The following is a 16340-nucleotide window of genomic DNA, read 5'->3' on the forward strand; positions in this document are numbered from 1 at the left end:
GTAGTGACCGCATTTTCCGGTCGATTTCTCAGCCAAACGTGAAGAAAACACGGAGCTATTTCACCTACAAAAATAATATTTTTGGAAAAAAGGAAAATTTGCTATCTAACTGGGAGTCTCGTGAGTGAAAACATCAGAAGCTCATCAAAGGTAAAAGATTTAATTTGATTGCTTTTCTGATTTTCGTGACCAGGTTGCCTGCTGCTAGCTACGTGGACAACTACAAATACCTAGGTGTCTGGCTAGACTGTAAACTCTCCTTCCAGACTCATATCAAACATCTCCAATCCAAAATGAAATCTAGAATCGGCTTTCTATTTCGCAACAAAGCCTCCTTCACTCACGCCGCCAAACTTACCCTCTTAAAACTGACAATCCTACCGATCCTTGACTTCGGCAATGTCATCTACAAAATAGCTTCCAATACTCTACTCAGCAAATTGGATGCAGTCTATCACAGTGCCATCCGTTTTGTTACCAAAGTGCCTTATACCACCCACCACTGCGACCTGTATGCTCTAGCCGGCTGGCCCTCGCTACATATTCGTCGCCAGACCCACTGGCTCCGGGTCATATTTACGTCTATACTAGGTAAAGCTCCACCTTATCTCAGCTCACTGGTCACGATAACAACACCCACCCATAGCACTCCAGCAGGTATATCTCACTGGTCATCCCCAAAGCCAACACCTGCTTTGGCCACCTTTCCTTCCAGTTCTCTGCTGCCAGTGACTGGAACCAATTGCAAAAATCGCTGAAGCTGGAGACTTACATTTCCCTCACTAACTTTAAACATCAGCTATCTGAGCTGCTAACTGATCGCTGCAGCTGTACATAGTCCATCTGTAAATAGCCCACCCAATCTACCTACCTCATCCCCATATTGTTTTTATTTACTTTGCTGCTCTTTTGCACACCAGTATCACTACTTACACACAATCATCCACTCCAGTGTTAATCTGCTAAATTGTAATTTGTTTGCTACTATGGCCTATTTATTGCCATACCTCCTCATGCCATTTGCACACACTGTATATAGACTTTCTTTTTTTTCTCTATTTTGTTATTGACTGTACGCTTGTTTATTTAATGTGTAACTGTCTGTTGTTGTTTCTGTCGCACTGCTTTGCTTTATCTTGGCCAGGTCGCAGTTGTAAATGAGAACTTGTTCTCAACTAGCCTACCTGTTTAAATAAAGGTCAGCTTCCCGCGCCTCGGGCGGCCTCAGCTAAGGATTCACTTGCAAAAGTTTATTGAATTACTTTATTACTCCCCTGCTGCATCTACTCATTTGGATTAAGTGATAATGCCCTCGAAACCAATGTTTGGAAGATGGATTGGCATAGGTATTCAATAATATTCAAATAATAATTGACATTTTCATTAAAAATTTTGATGAATTTATTCATATTATTTAATCATTTTACAAGATCTAGTTCCGACACCAATATAGTGTTGCTACCCAAAGCCTGGTTGTTCATTCTATCAGTTCGGTTGCTAGAGATGCGACCCAAGCGTTTAGCCTTTTTGTTTTGAATCTATGGACGTTCATTCTAAATGTTCCATTGCCATACTGGCTGGCAACGTTCTTAACCTTTGCTTGCTAGCTAACTAACTATGGCTAATTTACAGTCAAGTCAAAAAGTGCAGCCAGAATAACAGGAAAGTAGCAGCATTTGCATAAGCTGTTTTCTAGTGACATTTGGATACATCCATAACAGTGAGCTAATGAGGCACGATTTTGCTTGGCATAGAAAATGTGCTCACTCGTCAGGACACTGTTGTTCAGAGGAGCTAGCCAACAACACAGCTAACAGAATCACTTCAAACAGTATTTGCACTGGTGACAGACAATGCTAAGAACATGCATGCATTGAATCTGCTCCTCAAGGACATCATGGCACTGAAAACAATGGATACACTGTAACCAAGGAAATGGTTAGGTGTGTGAAGGGTCATCAAGTTATATCAGCAACCAAGCAAAGTGAGAAGAATAAGAGCACTACATTGAAGCTGCCCACCAACACCCATTGGGGTGGTGTTGTCATCATGTTTGATGTCTCTCCAAGAAATGGCCATATCACAGTCTGCCGATATGGACAGCCCCATCAACAGGATCCTCCTGGATGATGTATTTTGGGAGAGTGGTAAGCAGCCTGAAACTCCTGAAACCTATAGCAGTAGCCATTGCACAGATTGAGGGAGACAATACCATCCTGTCTGATGTTCAGACTCCGCTTGCAGATGTAAGAAGAAATCCAAACTGCCCTGCCTACTTTACTGTTGCTCCAAGCAGAGGAAACTTCAGTTCTGAAATGCATCAAAAAGCGTGAAGACTTCTGCCTGAAGTCCATACATGCCACAGCGTACATGTTGGACCCCAAGTATGCTGGCAAGAGCATCCTGTCTGGTGCAGAGATCAACAAGGCCTATGGTGTCATCACTACCGTGTCTCACCACCTTGGCCTGGATGAGGGCAAGGTTCTTGGCAGTCTGGCGAAGTACACTTCCAAGCAAGGGCTTTGGGATGGAGAAGCAATATGGCAGTCGTGCCAGCATGTCTCATCAGCCACCTGGTGGAAGGGACTTTGTAGATCTGAGGCTCTTTCCCCATTGCCTCCATCTTCCAAATCCCACCAATATCAGCCACCTCAGAGCGCAACTGGTCCTTGTTTGGGAACACACACAACAGGCTGACAAATACAAGGGTTGAAAAATTGGTGGCCATCCAGGCAAATTTGATGCTTTTTGAGGACGACAATGAGCCGTCCTCAACAAGGTTGGAAAGTGACAGTGAAGATGAGGCCTCAGTCTAATGTTCAAGAGGTGGACATTGAGGAGGTCCAGGGAGAAGACATGGAAGCTTGAGAGGAAGACAAACAAAGCTTTAGGTTCTAGACTATAATTTTACAGATGTATGTTGAAAACGTTTCTGGGAGATACGATGGATCATTTGGGATCATTCAATATTCCCCACAGGTACAGATACAGGTTACTAGCCTAGGGGCTAGACAGTGGTGGAAAAAGTAAGGATACCTTAATAGAAAATGACTCAAGTAAAAGTGAGTCACCAAGTAAAATACTACTTGAGTAAAAGTCTAAAAGTATTTGGTTTTACATTTATTTAGTATCAAAAGTAAATGTAATCGCTAAAAGATTCTTAAGTCTAAAAAGTAGCCCTTACAAGTAAAAGTATGAATAATTTCTTATTCCTTACATTAAGCCAACCAGACGGCACAATTCTTGTTTTTTATTTTTGGATAGCCAACACTCTGACATCATTTACAAATAAAGCATGTGTTTAGTGAGTCTGCCAGATCAGAGGCAGTAGGGATGACCAGGGCCGTTTTCTTAATACCTGTGTGAATTGTACCATTTTCCTGTGCTGCTAAGCATTCAAAATGTACTTTTGGGAGTCAGGGATATGTATGGAAGTACATAAGTACATTATTTTCTTTAGGGATGAAGTAAAGTAAAAGTTGTCAAAAAAGGAATAGTAAAGTACATATACCAAAAAACGACATAAGTAGTATCATAAAGTAGTTTTACTTCATTTACACCACTGGGGCTAGGTTTGCTTTACCTCATCCCCAGGCTATATTGCGCCCAGGAAGTATGGATCACTTTACGTGATGGAGACCTGCCTTTCTCATTGCCTTTGGTAAAATTATGTTACCGAACACATGTAAACTGCTCTCGCACCTCCAGCCAAGCAGCCCACCATCGCTTTCGTTTACAATGCCGAACCCCCCCCCCCCCCCCCCCCCCCTTCGCTAACTCTCTTAACCTCCCTCCTGCTCTCTCTCCCTCACACACACTGGCACAAAAAAAAAAGTTATTCTCGCTCTCTTTTTCTCAGCCCTCCGAGAATTCCTTGTCCGAACCACAACCACGTAGGATTGCATAGTTAGAAAAAGAAAGGCTGCTTGCAAACCGGGCGACGAAGAGCAGGCTTCACCAGTTGCTCTGATGGTACTTTTCACTACAGGCTACCGTGCGATTTGTGCTTAGATTTTTCCAACAGGGCACAGACGTCAATTCACATTGGTTCATATTAATTTGAAAGAATTTACGTGGAAATAACGTTGATTCAACCAGTGTGTGCCCAATGTGTTTGAATTATGTCAGTTTAGGATACTCATTACCTGTGATTATGAAGGCGACATAGATTTTCGACGGTCCTCCAATTTGTTGTGACTCTCCGTTTTCCAGAGAACATTGGGTTTTCGATTTTGGATTATTTTTTACCTGGGGCTCGCGTGTCGAGCCCGTAGTTGAGCGAAAGACAATGCCGGCTGCGGGGCTAGTGAGGGAGCAGTGTGTCCGCGCACATCCAGTACGCTGCTGCCACTGCACTCAGATAGTTGTGGAATGTCGAGCACTGGAAATTTAAGAGGAATGAAAACGATGGATAATGAAACTATTTACGGGACATTTTATCTGGATACCTGGGAATAATCTGGACTGGAGATAGAGAGCAATACCTTGGACACATCTGCACAATATACATTTATTAATTAATGTATTTAGAGATATAGTAGCCTACCTATTTGTAAAGACTGCCAGTGCAATATTTTATATTTATATCGATGTTGTTTCCATTATTTGGATGACAAATATGTTTGAGTTCAGCATTCAGCAAGTTATCATTTTATTCACCTTAACTACATATTTGTCATCATGGCGCACGTATGCAACCTCATGCATTGGACCAGCCATAATCAGCACCCTCAGCAATATCTTGACAACATCTCGCTCATAGAAGATTTTGAGACGATTCAAGTGGTCTACACTCAGGTTAATCTACCTGGGAGATGGCGGCGGCGCTCGCCAGCTCCCTGATACGTCAGAAACGTCAAGCAAGAGAGGGAAACAGCGAAAAGGTCGCCACTTCCAAACGGCGCACCAGTCCCAGCAAAGACCCCCGCTCCTTGTGCGAGAGGCATATATTTACTGTCTTCAGCAAAGTTCGGTTCTGCAGCGGCAAGAAAAGACCAGTCCGCAGGAAACCAGGTCAGTGACCACAGAGCAGCTCTGCGTTCAGTACATAAAAACGTAATAGAACGTTCAATTTAAAGGACACTGTACTGAACGACCATGGAGAAACGGGGAGGGGTTGGGTTGTGGTATAATAATGCACTGCTTCCCTTTAAATACTTAACCCGTTGCTTCAAGCCACACCCCGCACAACCACTGAGCAGAGCAAACATATTATCTTAAAGTCTGTTCAAGAACATACAGTATAAGGACGTTTTGGGAAATGGTGTCTTTCAGTACAAATCGTTCTGCAGCTTAGCAAACGTTCAAGCAAACTGAAAGTCAAAAAATAATATAAATTCAGATAATCACATTACGAATAATCGCATATTCAGAATTTGATCAAATTACGTTGTAATCTAAGAATTTATTTTTTATAAAAAGCATTACAATAATGTTGACTTGTTGATTTATATCCAAAGTATTGATTTAGAAAAATGGAAACCTCAATGTCAACTTGTTTTGACATTGCATTGTTGTTTTGAGCTGTATAGATAATGGATTTTTGATGCTTTCATGAGATTAATTGCAATTTTTAAAAAAATTGTGCACTAAAATTACAAAAAGCTAACTCCAGTTAACTGATGAACTCAGACAGACCTAATTCAAAATAAATATCTTTGTAGAAAAGTATCTGTTTACATTAATTCCAAAAGCAAACACATTCACACATTTTCAAATACATAAATATTTAGTTTAGGCCGGTGTAGTAAATGTAACAAAAACCAATGGACAGCTAACAATAACAGATGCTAGCTAGGACAAAATGGAAGGATAGCTATCACCTTTCACTAAGCTAGCTAGCAGTTAGCAATTAACATGCAATGATTAGATACACATTTCATAGAAAGTAACCTTCTAAAATACATATACTTACCGTGGTTCATATGTACACATTTAAATACACTCAATATGAGCTCTTGTTTGTAAAAAAAAACAAATGGAACTATTTAAGAGCCAAAACATTTATAATGGAAATAAACTATATTTCAGAAACGCCATCTTGTTCTCATTGACTTGCATACAAACATAACTAGCTTGCTAGCGACTTAGCTTGGCTACACTCATGTAAATGTGAAAACCTCACTTGGTCAAAACAATTCAATTATACATGAAAATTATCAGAACTCAACACCGTTTAGTTAAACATGTTATCTCTATATATTTTTTTTAACATAACCATGGGTAGAAACCAACAAACAGGATAAAAATAAGGAGACACGGAGAGCTAGCTTCTCTGTTCTTTTCACTGGGCTTCATCCAACAATCATGGACCAATGTACAAAGAAATTAGGTGGTGCCTGCAGCAATAACACTCTGAATACATCTCCCTTGTGGTAGTGTTAAGTATACATGTATATGAATGCAACACTATGGAGGACTACAATAATAATGGAGTGGATGAGCTTAGAAGTAAGAAATTATTATTTTGTATGATCAGCAAGGCTAAGTAACCTTTTTACAGAATATGCAATTCCACATGTTAATCAATCAATCAATCAAATTTATTTTATATAGCCCTTCGTACATCAGCTGATATCTCAAAGTGCTGTACAGAAACCCAGCCTAAAACCCCAAACAGCAAGCAATGCAGGTGAAGAAGCACGGTGGCTAGGAAAAACTCCCTAGAAAGGCCAAAACCTAGGAAGAAACCTAGAGAGGAACCACCTTTTCACATGTGAGGAGAGTAAACACTATTTCACCCACACATGTGAACTTACAATTGTGAAGTTTTCTTACATCTGAAACTGCAAATGAGAACTTGTTATTATTCTAAGCTTATCATGTGAAAAAAGACAAAAAAATAAATTGTTGTAGTGCGGGTTCCTCCAGTACATGAAGTGAAGGAAGGCACACTAACGACCTAGACCAGAGCTATCAGTGTCCATGTTAAGGTGAACTATTGTTGGTGAAGAATGCTTTATTGATCCACCAATGGGCCAATTCTCACAGTTCGGCTACAAGCAAGTTAGACAGAGGTTTAAGAGTATCATATCTATCACCGATAGATGAGAGGACGCTGACCACACACTTCTGCATCCTATTTAACGTATCCCCCCACCTTTCAGTGTTTCTATCATCCACTGGGTCTGCCTCATCATCAGCGTTTAACTGGCACAACGACTTGCTCTAAATAGTGCTGTATTTTAGTCTTCTTCTGTCTCTTCCTGCATGATTTGGGCGTCAAGCGGCTGTAGTGCCAAGTTTATCTGTCCCACATTGTGTGCCTTGTTCATGATTTGTAGGTGGCTTCTTAGACCGTTTGTTTTTCGGTTCGGTTTTGATCCACCAACTGAACCTTTTTTATCTATAAGACTGGGAGATGGTTTTTCACTGATTAGTGTTATGTTGGTGTCTGCATGCTCTGAATGGCCCTAAAGTACTGTCGTGATTAACCTCTTCCTTTTATTATTTTTTACCTCTTTATTCTCTTTACCATTGAGTGATGGTCTAAGGAGGTGGCTCGAGAGAATCTGTCTGCCTCTCTGTCATGATGGGAGGCATTGTTTGCTTCTGTGTCATCACATGTATCACATGGCATTTAATTCATTATGTAGCCTATCACACGGTACTGCAATAATGGGTACTAAACTAAGGCTTACACTATAAGACCAAGAGTTTTTCCAGATCACGTGACCAGACCAGGAAGTGCTCTGGGCCTTAGTTATAGTCTAGTTTTTGCTGGTCTCTCCCTAATCATTGAAAATGGTATTAAGAGTATGAGGGCATGGCATTCAAGTGTTTTGGTGTCTGAGTAACCTGGGCCTTGTTCATTGCAATGGAAAACAAAAATGACTATTCTTATTGGACACATTCAGGTAGTTCCTCCCAGTTTCAGTCCATTTTATTATGTTTGGTGCTTAATGAACATGACCCAAGCAGCTAGCTAACCCTTATCCCTGTTGTGTTGTGTTGTTGCAGAGCCGCAGCTGAAGGGCATTGTGACGCGACTGTTCAGCGAGCAGGGCTTCTACCTGCAGATGAAGCCGGACGGCACCATAAATGGGACCAAGGACGAGAACAGCGACTACAGTGAGTTTATATGACACACATTACAATTCCCAACATGTACATCTCCTATCATACAATCTTAAAGTACAATACACTTTGTCCTGGTGAGGTCACGTGAGTACGAAAAAATGCCTAGCCGTTACGATAACAAATGCCATTTCATCATGCTAGTGTACATGGATATTAACAAACCACAATTTAGAATTCCACAGAGATCACCTGTGCAAGCCTCACCACTCCACGCACACCTGTCTGCATTACCTTGACACACCTGTCGAACAGGGTTACGTTTGTGTCACCTTCACAAACACAAACAACTCTGTGTGTGTGACCAGCTACATCTGTGCAGACACACTGAAAAGAGTGGAGTTGAGTAGAGAGGAGTGATGGATGGCCCGCACTCTGTCGCTGTATTTCTAAGCTAGGCGGGCCGCTTCACCCCAACTATAATTGTCATCGCTCTCCACTCTGTTTTCTCAAACAATCTATTAACTGTTGGGCCAGGATCATTCCCCTCCATCCGTTTGGCAGGAAGGTGATCTGTCCCCTCCCTGATTTACATGCAGTATCAGCCTGGAGGTACACAAGTTACGTGCATGTACACCGTGACTTGTGTACGTTGTGCGCGCACAAACACACACACGCACAAACCGACAGACAGACAGACACTAAAGTGACAGATAAAGTCGATGTCCAGAGCAAAGGGTTGGCCCTGTAAGTTACTTTTATCCAGTAAGTGCATACATTTTTGTATGGTGGGTGGTCCAAGCTATCGAATCCTGGCATTGCAAGCGCTGGGCTCTACCAACTGAGCCACAGAGGACTACACATCCAACCTGTCTCAATAGATATGAAGAGTATTAAGTAAGTAGTTAACCTGTGTGCTTGGTTGACTCACACACAACAACTTTTTACCCTATCTATGTCAGAGTGTGTGTTAGTGCTGCAGCACATACTGTATTGCAGGGGCGCTATTACCTACTGTACCTGGCAGTTGTGAAACGGTAGAGAAGAGTGGGTGACGGCAGCCATAGTTCCCACAGTAACTCTGCTGAACAAAAAACTATTCAGCAAAGAAAAGTCAAACTTCCTCCCCTTTCTCCTCTGCTGTACCAGGGGGAGAGAAGAAGAAGGCCTCTCATTGTATCAGAAGGAAAAGATCACAGCATATGAGTCTCCAGAGCTTTAGTGGAAGGAGAATAGAAGAAGAAACAGCTGGCAATATGTTGGGCTTATTTCTTTCACATCTCCTACTCATTTTGAAGAGATAGATGGAATAGAGAAGTCAGAAGGATGTGATGTAAACTCAATGAGCTCTATGAGATGAAGAGAGGAGAGAGGAAGAAAGGAGAGGAGGAAAGAGAAGAGGAAAGCTGATAAGAGGGGAAGAGAGGAAAAGATGGGGGAAAGAGAATAGAGGATGTAAAAAGGGCTGATAAGAGGAGGAGGATAGAAGAGAAGAGAGGAAAGGAGAGGTTGTAGCTGGTCCAAAAAGTCTCTTGTTTCCTGGCCCAAAATGACAGGCAGCCAGCCGCCTGCCCAGTTGTGCTTTTTCAGAGTGGATGTATGGTGGGTGTACAGTACAATATGTGTTTTCGTGTAGAGAGAGAGGATTAATGCCTGGTGAGCTGTGTAGCCAGAGGGCTCCTTCTTCACACAGGAGCTCAGTTGCACCCACTCACGATGCTGGACTATTTTTGCATCCCCTCCTTACCCCGTTGGATTTGTGTCCTCGCGGATTATATCACCTATTCCTCTCCATTTAAAAACAACAACTTTTATCTGCCTAGCCCACATCAGTGCATCCGATAGGCTTAACGTTGTTACGTGATCCATGAATGATCGTCCCAGCCCTGCTTTGTGAGGATTGGCATTGTGGAGTTCCATAATGTTGGCGTTAACATGAGGTTTATGGGCTGCCGAAATTAAAGTGCTTTATTTTCTGGGCTTTGGCTCAGAATCCAGGAAGCAGTGGTGAGAAATGCTGCCAAGTCTTAGGAGGGTTTTAAGGATATGATGTTAAAGGGACAATATGGGATTGGTACATACATTTTTGGACCTATAATCAATTATTTGATACATAGCCATTGATTCTTAAAGAATATAATTGATAAATGCTTCATGAGCGTAGTTCAACTGTCACCTTAAATATAAGATTTCTTAAATCCATTGTTCGTAAACAATGTAATTGTGAACAAACACTGTATAGCCTAAAAACATTTTTAGGACATGTACTCGATCCATAGTGCAGTGCTGTGGACAGCTGACAATTTCGTTTTTTAAAGGTCATTTCCAATTGAGCTGACATGTACAGCTTTTCCCGTGACTGCAGTCACCATGATAGTGAGAACATTGCCTTTTACATTTTTCCAAATCCCTTCAAGTTATGAGCATCTTAGGATAAATGAGGTAGGAGCTGAGGGTGATGCAAGGAGAACAGTTAATGCAGGGATCACTGTCCTGTGTGGCTAAGTTGGTAGAGCATAGTACTTGCAACGTCAGGATCCTGTGCTCGATTTCTGCTGGGGCCACCCATACAAAAATGTATGCATTTTTATTTATTTTATTTCACCATTATTTAACCAGGAAGGCTAGTTGAGATCAAGTTCTCATTTACAACTGCGACCTGGCCAGGATAAAGCAAAGCAGTGCGACACAAACAACAACACAGAGTTACACATGGAATAAACAAACATACAGTCAATAATACAGTAGAAAAAGTCTATATATAGTGTGTCCAAATGAGGTAGGATAAGGGGGTAAAGCAATAAATAGACCATAGTGGCGAAATAATTACAATATTGCAATTAAACACTGGAGTGGTAGATGTGCAGAAGATGAATGTGCAAGTAGAGATACTGGGGTGCAAAGGAGCAAAATAATTAAATAAATAACAGTATGTGGATGAGGTAGTTGGATGGGCTATGTACAGGTGAAGTGATCTGTGAGCTGCTCTGACAGCTGGTGCTTGAAGTTAGTGAGGGAGATATGTCTCCAGCTTCAGTGATTTTTTTTTTGCTGTTCGTTCCAGTCATTGGCAGCAGAGAACTGGAAGGAAAGGCGGCCAAAGTAGGAATTGGCTTTGGGGGTGACCAGTGACATATACAGTGGGGCAAAAAAGTATTTAGTCAGCCACCAAATGTGCAAGTTCTCCCACTTGAAAAGATGAGAGGCCTGTAATTTTCATCATAGGTACACTTCAACTATGACAGACACAATGAGAAAAAAAATCCAGAAAATCACATTGTAGCATTTTTTTATGAATTTATTTGCAAATTATGTTGGAAAATAAGTATTTGGTCAATAACAAAAGTTTATCTCATTACTTTGTTATATACCCTTTGTTGGTAATGACAGAGGTCAAACGTTTTCTGTAAGTCTTCACAAGGTTTTCACACACTGTTGCTGGTATTTTGGCCCATTCCTCCATGCAGATCTCCTCTAGAGCAGTGATGTTTTGGGGCTGTTGCTGGGCAACACGGACTTTCAACTCCCTCCAAAGATTTTCTATGGGGTTGAGATCTGGGGACTGGCTAGGCCACTCCAGGACCTTGATATGCTTCTTATGAAGCCACTGTCTTACGAAGCCACTGTCATTGTCATGCTAAAAGACCCAGCCATGTTTCATCTTCAATGCCCTTGCTAATGGAAGGAGGTTTTCACTCAAAATATCACGATACATGGCCTCATTCATTCTTTCCTTTACACGGATTAGTCGTCCTGCTCCCTTTGCAGAAAAACAGCCCCAAAGCATGATGTTTCCACCCCCATGCTTCACAGTAGGTATGGTGTTCTTTGGATGCAACTCAGCATTCTTTGTCCTCCAAACACGACGAGTTTAGTTTTTACCAAAAAGTTATATTTTGGTTTCATCTGACCATATGACATTCTCCCAATCTTCTTCTGGATCATCCAAATGCTCTCTAACAAACTTCAGACGGGCCTGGACATGTACTGGCTTAAGCAGGGGGACACGTCTGGCACTGCAGGATTTGAGTCCCTGGCGGCATAGTGTGTTACTGATGGTAAGCTTTGTTACTTTGGTCCCAGCTCTCTGCAGGTCATTCACTAGGTTCCCCCGTGTGGTTCTGGGATTTTTGCTCACCGTTCTTGTGATCATTTTGACCCCACGGGGTGAGATCCTGCTTGGAGCCCCAGATGGAGGGAGATTATCAGTGGTCTTGTATGTCTTCCATTTCCTAATAATTGCTCCCACAGTTGATTTCTTCAAACCAAGCTGCTTACCTAATGCAGATTCAGTCTTCCCAGCCTGGTGCAGGTCTACAATTTTGTTTCTGGTGTCCTTTGACAGCTCTTTGGTCTTGGCCATAGTGGAGATTGGAGTGTGACTGTTTGAGGTTGTGGACAGGTGTCTTTTATACTGATAACACGTTCAAACAGGTGCCATTAATACAGGTAACGAGTGGAGGACAGAGGAGCCTCTTAAAGAAGAAGTTACAGGTCTGTGAGAGCCAGAAATCTTGCTTGTTTGTAGGTGACCAAATACTTATTTTCCACCATAATTTGCAAATAAATTCATTAAAAATCCTGCAATGTGATTTTCTGGATTTTTTTCTCTCATTTTGTCTGTCATAGTTGAAGTGTACCTATGATGAAAATTACAGGCCTCTCATCTTTTTAAGTGGGAGAACTTGCACAATTGGTGGCTGACTAAATACTTATTTGCCCCACTGTATATATATATTTTTAAAAGCATTAATGATTTGCGTAAATGTAATATACTATTATATTACTCATGTTAAAAATATGAAATTATATTACATTTGGTGAAGAGCACATTATGACTTGTTTTTAACTCAACTCAAAGTTTAGGACTTGAGACTTGACTCGGGTCTTGAGTGCTAAGACTTGAGACTTACTTGGGACTTGTAAAACAATGACTTGGTCCCACCTCTGCCTACTACCATACCCTGTTCAAATGGACTTAAATCTTGTGTCTTGTCCATTCACCCGTTTGAGTGGCACACATACACAATCCATGTCTCAATTGTCTCAAGGCTTAAGTCTTTTTTTTTAACCTGTCTCCTTCCCTTTCATCTACAGTGATTGAAGTGGATTTAACAAATGACATCAATAAGGGATCATAGATTTCAGCTGAAGTCATCCTAGTCAGTCTGTCATGCAAAAAGCAGGTGTTCCTAATGTTTTGTACACTCAATGTATTTTGGAAGCAGGTGCTTCCACACTGGTGTGGTTCCTGAGTTAATCAACATCCCATCATGCTTAGGCTCATGTATAAAAATGTTGGGCAGACCATTATTTTGTCTTAAATGGTTATATCCCCATAGGATGACTATGCCCCAATCCACATTTCTCGTTGAAGAATGGTGTCTTCAGACACTTGTAGAATCCATGCCAAGGTTCATTGAAGGTGTTCTGGCTTGTGGTGGCCCTACTATTAAGACACTTTATGTTGGTGTTTCCTTTATTTTGGCAGTTACATGTAGTTAGACAACCTACTGTAACTTGATTGATAGCCTGAAATGGCTTGGTAGCTAGTTATGAGGTTGGGAGATTGAGAACCTATCTACCTGGCTAGATAAAGCCATCTTCATAACATTGCTAGGTGGCTAGTATTACAGAGAAACAATAAAACGTTCTCATTTATTTATTCATCAAGAAGGAATCATTAAGCTACATAGCCTGATCAAATTAATTTACAAACATACCTCCTGCGAGTGCTGCCTATCACTGGCAGCTAAAACTCTTCCACTGGCCTATGGGCATGATGCCTCTGAACAGAGTACACAAACACTTACACAGCCATTTCTAACATGTTTTCTCAGTCTCTTTATCCCACACGCATACACTCACACTTATTCCACTCCGTCATGCATTTGTTTTGATCCACCCCCATAGTGCTCAGACATCCACACACATGCATGCAAAGTCACACGCACACACACACACACACACACACCATTTTTGGGCTCTTGCTTCGCTTCTCTCCTGGCTTCTGTTATGCATTACTTTTTTTCTGCCTCCAAAGACAATTTCAAATTAAATCAAATTGTATTAGTCACATGCTCCAAATACAACAGGTGTAGTAGACCTTACAGTGAAATACTGACTTACTAGCCCCTAACCAACAGCGCAGTTTCAAATAATACAGATAAGAATAAGAGATAATAGTAACAAGTAATTAAAGAGCAGCAGTAAAAAAATAAATATATATACAGGGGGGTGCCGGTTAAATGTGCGGGGGCACCGGTTAGTTGAGGTAGTATGTACATGTAGGTAGAGTTAATTAAAGTGACTATGCATAGATGACAACAGAGAGTGGCAGTGGTGGGGAGGGGGGCAATGCAAATAGTCTGGGTAGCCATTTGACTAGATGTTCAGGAGTCTTATGGCTTGTGGTTAGAAGCTGTTTAGAAGCCTCTTGGACCTAGACTTGGCGGTCCGGTACCGCTTGCCATGCGGTAGCGGAGAGAACAGTCTATAACTTGGGTGGCTGGAGTCTTTGACAATTTTTAGAGCCTTCCTCTGACACCGCCTGGTATAGAGGTCCTGGATGGCAGGAAACTTGGCCCCAGTGATATACTGGGCCGTTCGCACTACCCTCTGTAGTGCCTTGCGTTCGGAGGCTGAGCAATTACCATACCAGGCAGTGATGCAACCAGTCGGGATGCTCCCAATGGTGTAGCTATAGAACCTTTTGAGGATCTGAGGACCCATGCCAAATCTTTTCAGTCTCCTGAGGGGGAATAGGTTTTTTTCGTGCCCGCTTCTCGACTGTCATGGTGTGCTTGGACCATGTTAGTTTGTTGGTGATGTGGACACCAAAGAACTTGAAGCTCTCAACCTGCTCCACTGCAGCCCCGTTGATGAGAATGGGGGCGTGCTCGGGCCTCTTTTTCCTGTGGTCCACAATCATCTCCATTGTCTTGATCACGTTGAGGGAGAGGTTGTTTTCCTGGCACCACACGGCCAGGTCTCTGACCTCCTGCCTATAGGCTGTCTCGTTGTTGTCGGTGATCAGGCCTACTACTGTGTCATTGGCAAATTTAATAATGGTGTTGGAGTCGTGCCTGGCCGTGCAGTCATGAGTGAATAGGGAGTACAGGAGGGGGCTGAGCACGCACACCCCTGAGGGGCCCCTGTGTTGAGAATCAGCGTGACGGATGCGTTGTTACCTACCCTTGGTTGTGGGCCGACCAAGGAGCCTGTCAATTTTCACTGAGTGAAATTGAATGGCACATTACCTCCTACACCTGAGGTTTTTATCTGATTCGCTTATTGTCTTTTCCCTTATTCATCCAAAGATCCACCATAGATCACTTTTCTTCCACGTCCTACCTTATTCACTACAATGACCCCCAAATAACACTGAACCTGGTTTCCATTCAGTCAACACCCTTCCGAAATTCAAAAGTCACACAGTGCTTTGATGTATGAGCACTAGGGTATTTAAATGGGTAGATGGTTAGGAATACACTGTGACCTTTATTAAAGGATCCATTCGAGTGTTCTTTCTCCCGATCCCTCTATCTCTCTCTCCCATTATATCTCCTCCCGTCTTCCTCTTTTCCTCCTGCTCTCTCACTCTCTCTCTCTCCATGTCTCTCTCTCTCTCTCGCTCTCTCGCTCTCTCGCTCTCTCGCTCTCTCGCTCTCTCTCTCGCGCTCTCTCTCTCTCTCTCTCTCCATGTCTCTCTCTCTCTCGCTCTCCCTCCCCCCTCAGCTCTGTTTAACCTCATCCCGGTGGGGCTGCGGGTGGTAGCCATCCAGGGGGTGAAGGCCGGCCTCTACGCAGCCATGAACGGAGAGGGCTTCCTCTACACCTCAGTAAGTCCTGCCTCTTTTACTATACCTGACAGACTGAGTGTGTTTTTTTTTGTTTGTGTGTGTGATTAATTATATTCTAGATATATTAAAACTTGTTCTACAGTTTAGAAAAACTTTATTAACAGGTATTTTTGTTGTACTGGATATTACTGACTTAGTACTGTGGACCAAATCAGTGTAGATTCACTGTAGGTCTGCATTTGAACACTGTTTGTTTGTGTTCCAAATGGCACCCTATTCCCTACATAGTGCAGTACTTTTGAGCATGGCCCATTGGGCTCTGGTCAAAATTTGTGCACTACATAGAGAATAGGGTGCCATTTGGGATTCAGTCTCTTGTCTCTTTTGGGTTATTTATGGATAATGGCTATTTAGTGTCTGCCTCAGTGAAGTCCTATCCTCTTTCTATCCCTGTTATCATCCTCCTTTCCATCCATACATTCTATCTGTTCCTTCCTCTTCCTCCTTTCCCTCCCTCCTCTT

At 42.2% G+C, this 16340-nt stretch overlaps 1 protein-coding gene across 5 annotated transcripts in view; it reads left to right on the forward strand.

Moving 5' to 3' along the window:
• The window catches only part of LOC110490053 (fibroblast growth factor 12), a 117409-nt gene that overhangs the window by 83997 nt on the left and 17072 nt on the right, over positions 1 to 16340 (forward strand). For 4 of the 5 annotated variants that reach the window (XM_021563177.3, XM_021563178.3, XM_021563175.3 and 1 more), the window contains 2 exons: positions 7960 to 8070; positions 15754 to 15857. In XM_021563177.3, the coding sequence (XP_021418852.1) occupies positions 7960 to 8070; positions 15754 to 15857 (215 nt within the window). Of the gene's footprint in view, positions 1 to 3809; positions 5014 to 7959; positions 8071 to 15753; positions 15858 to 16340 lie in introns of those variants that run through there. The other variant, XM_021563174.3, reaches the window with a different exon arrangement.

This window comes from Oncorhynchus mykiss, chromosome 15, assembly GCF_057628025.1.
Source record: "Oncorhynchus mykiss isolate SJ-2025 chromosome 15, ASM5762802v1, whole genome shotgun sequence".
NCBI classification, from domain to species: Eukaryota; Metazoa; Chordata; class Actinopteri; order Salmoniformes; family Salmonidae; genus Oncorhynchus; species Oncorhynchus mykiss.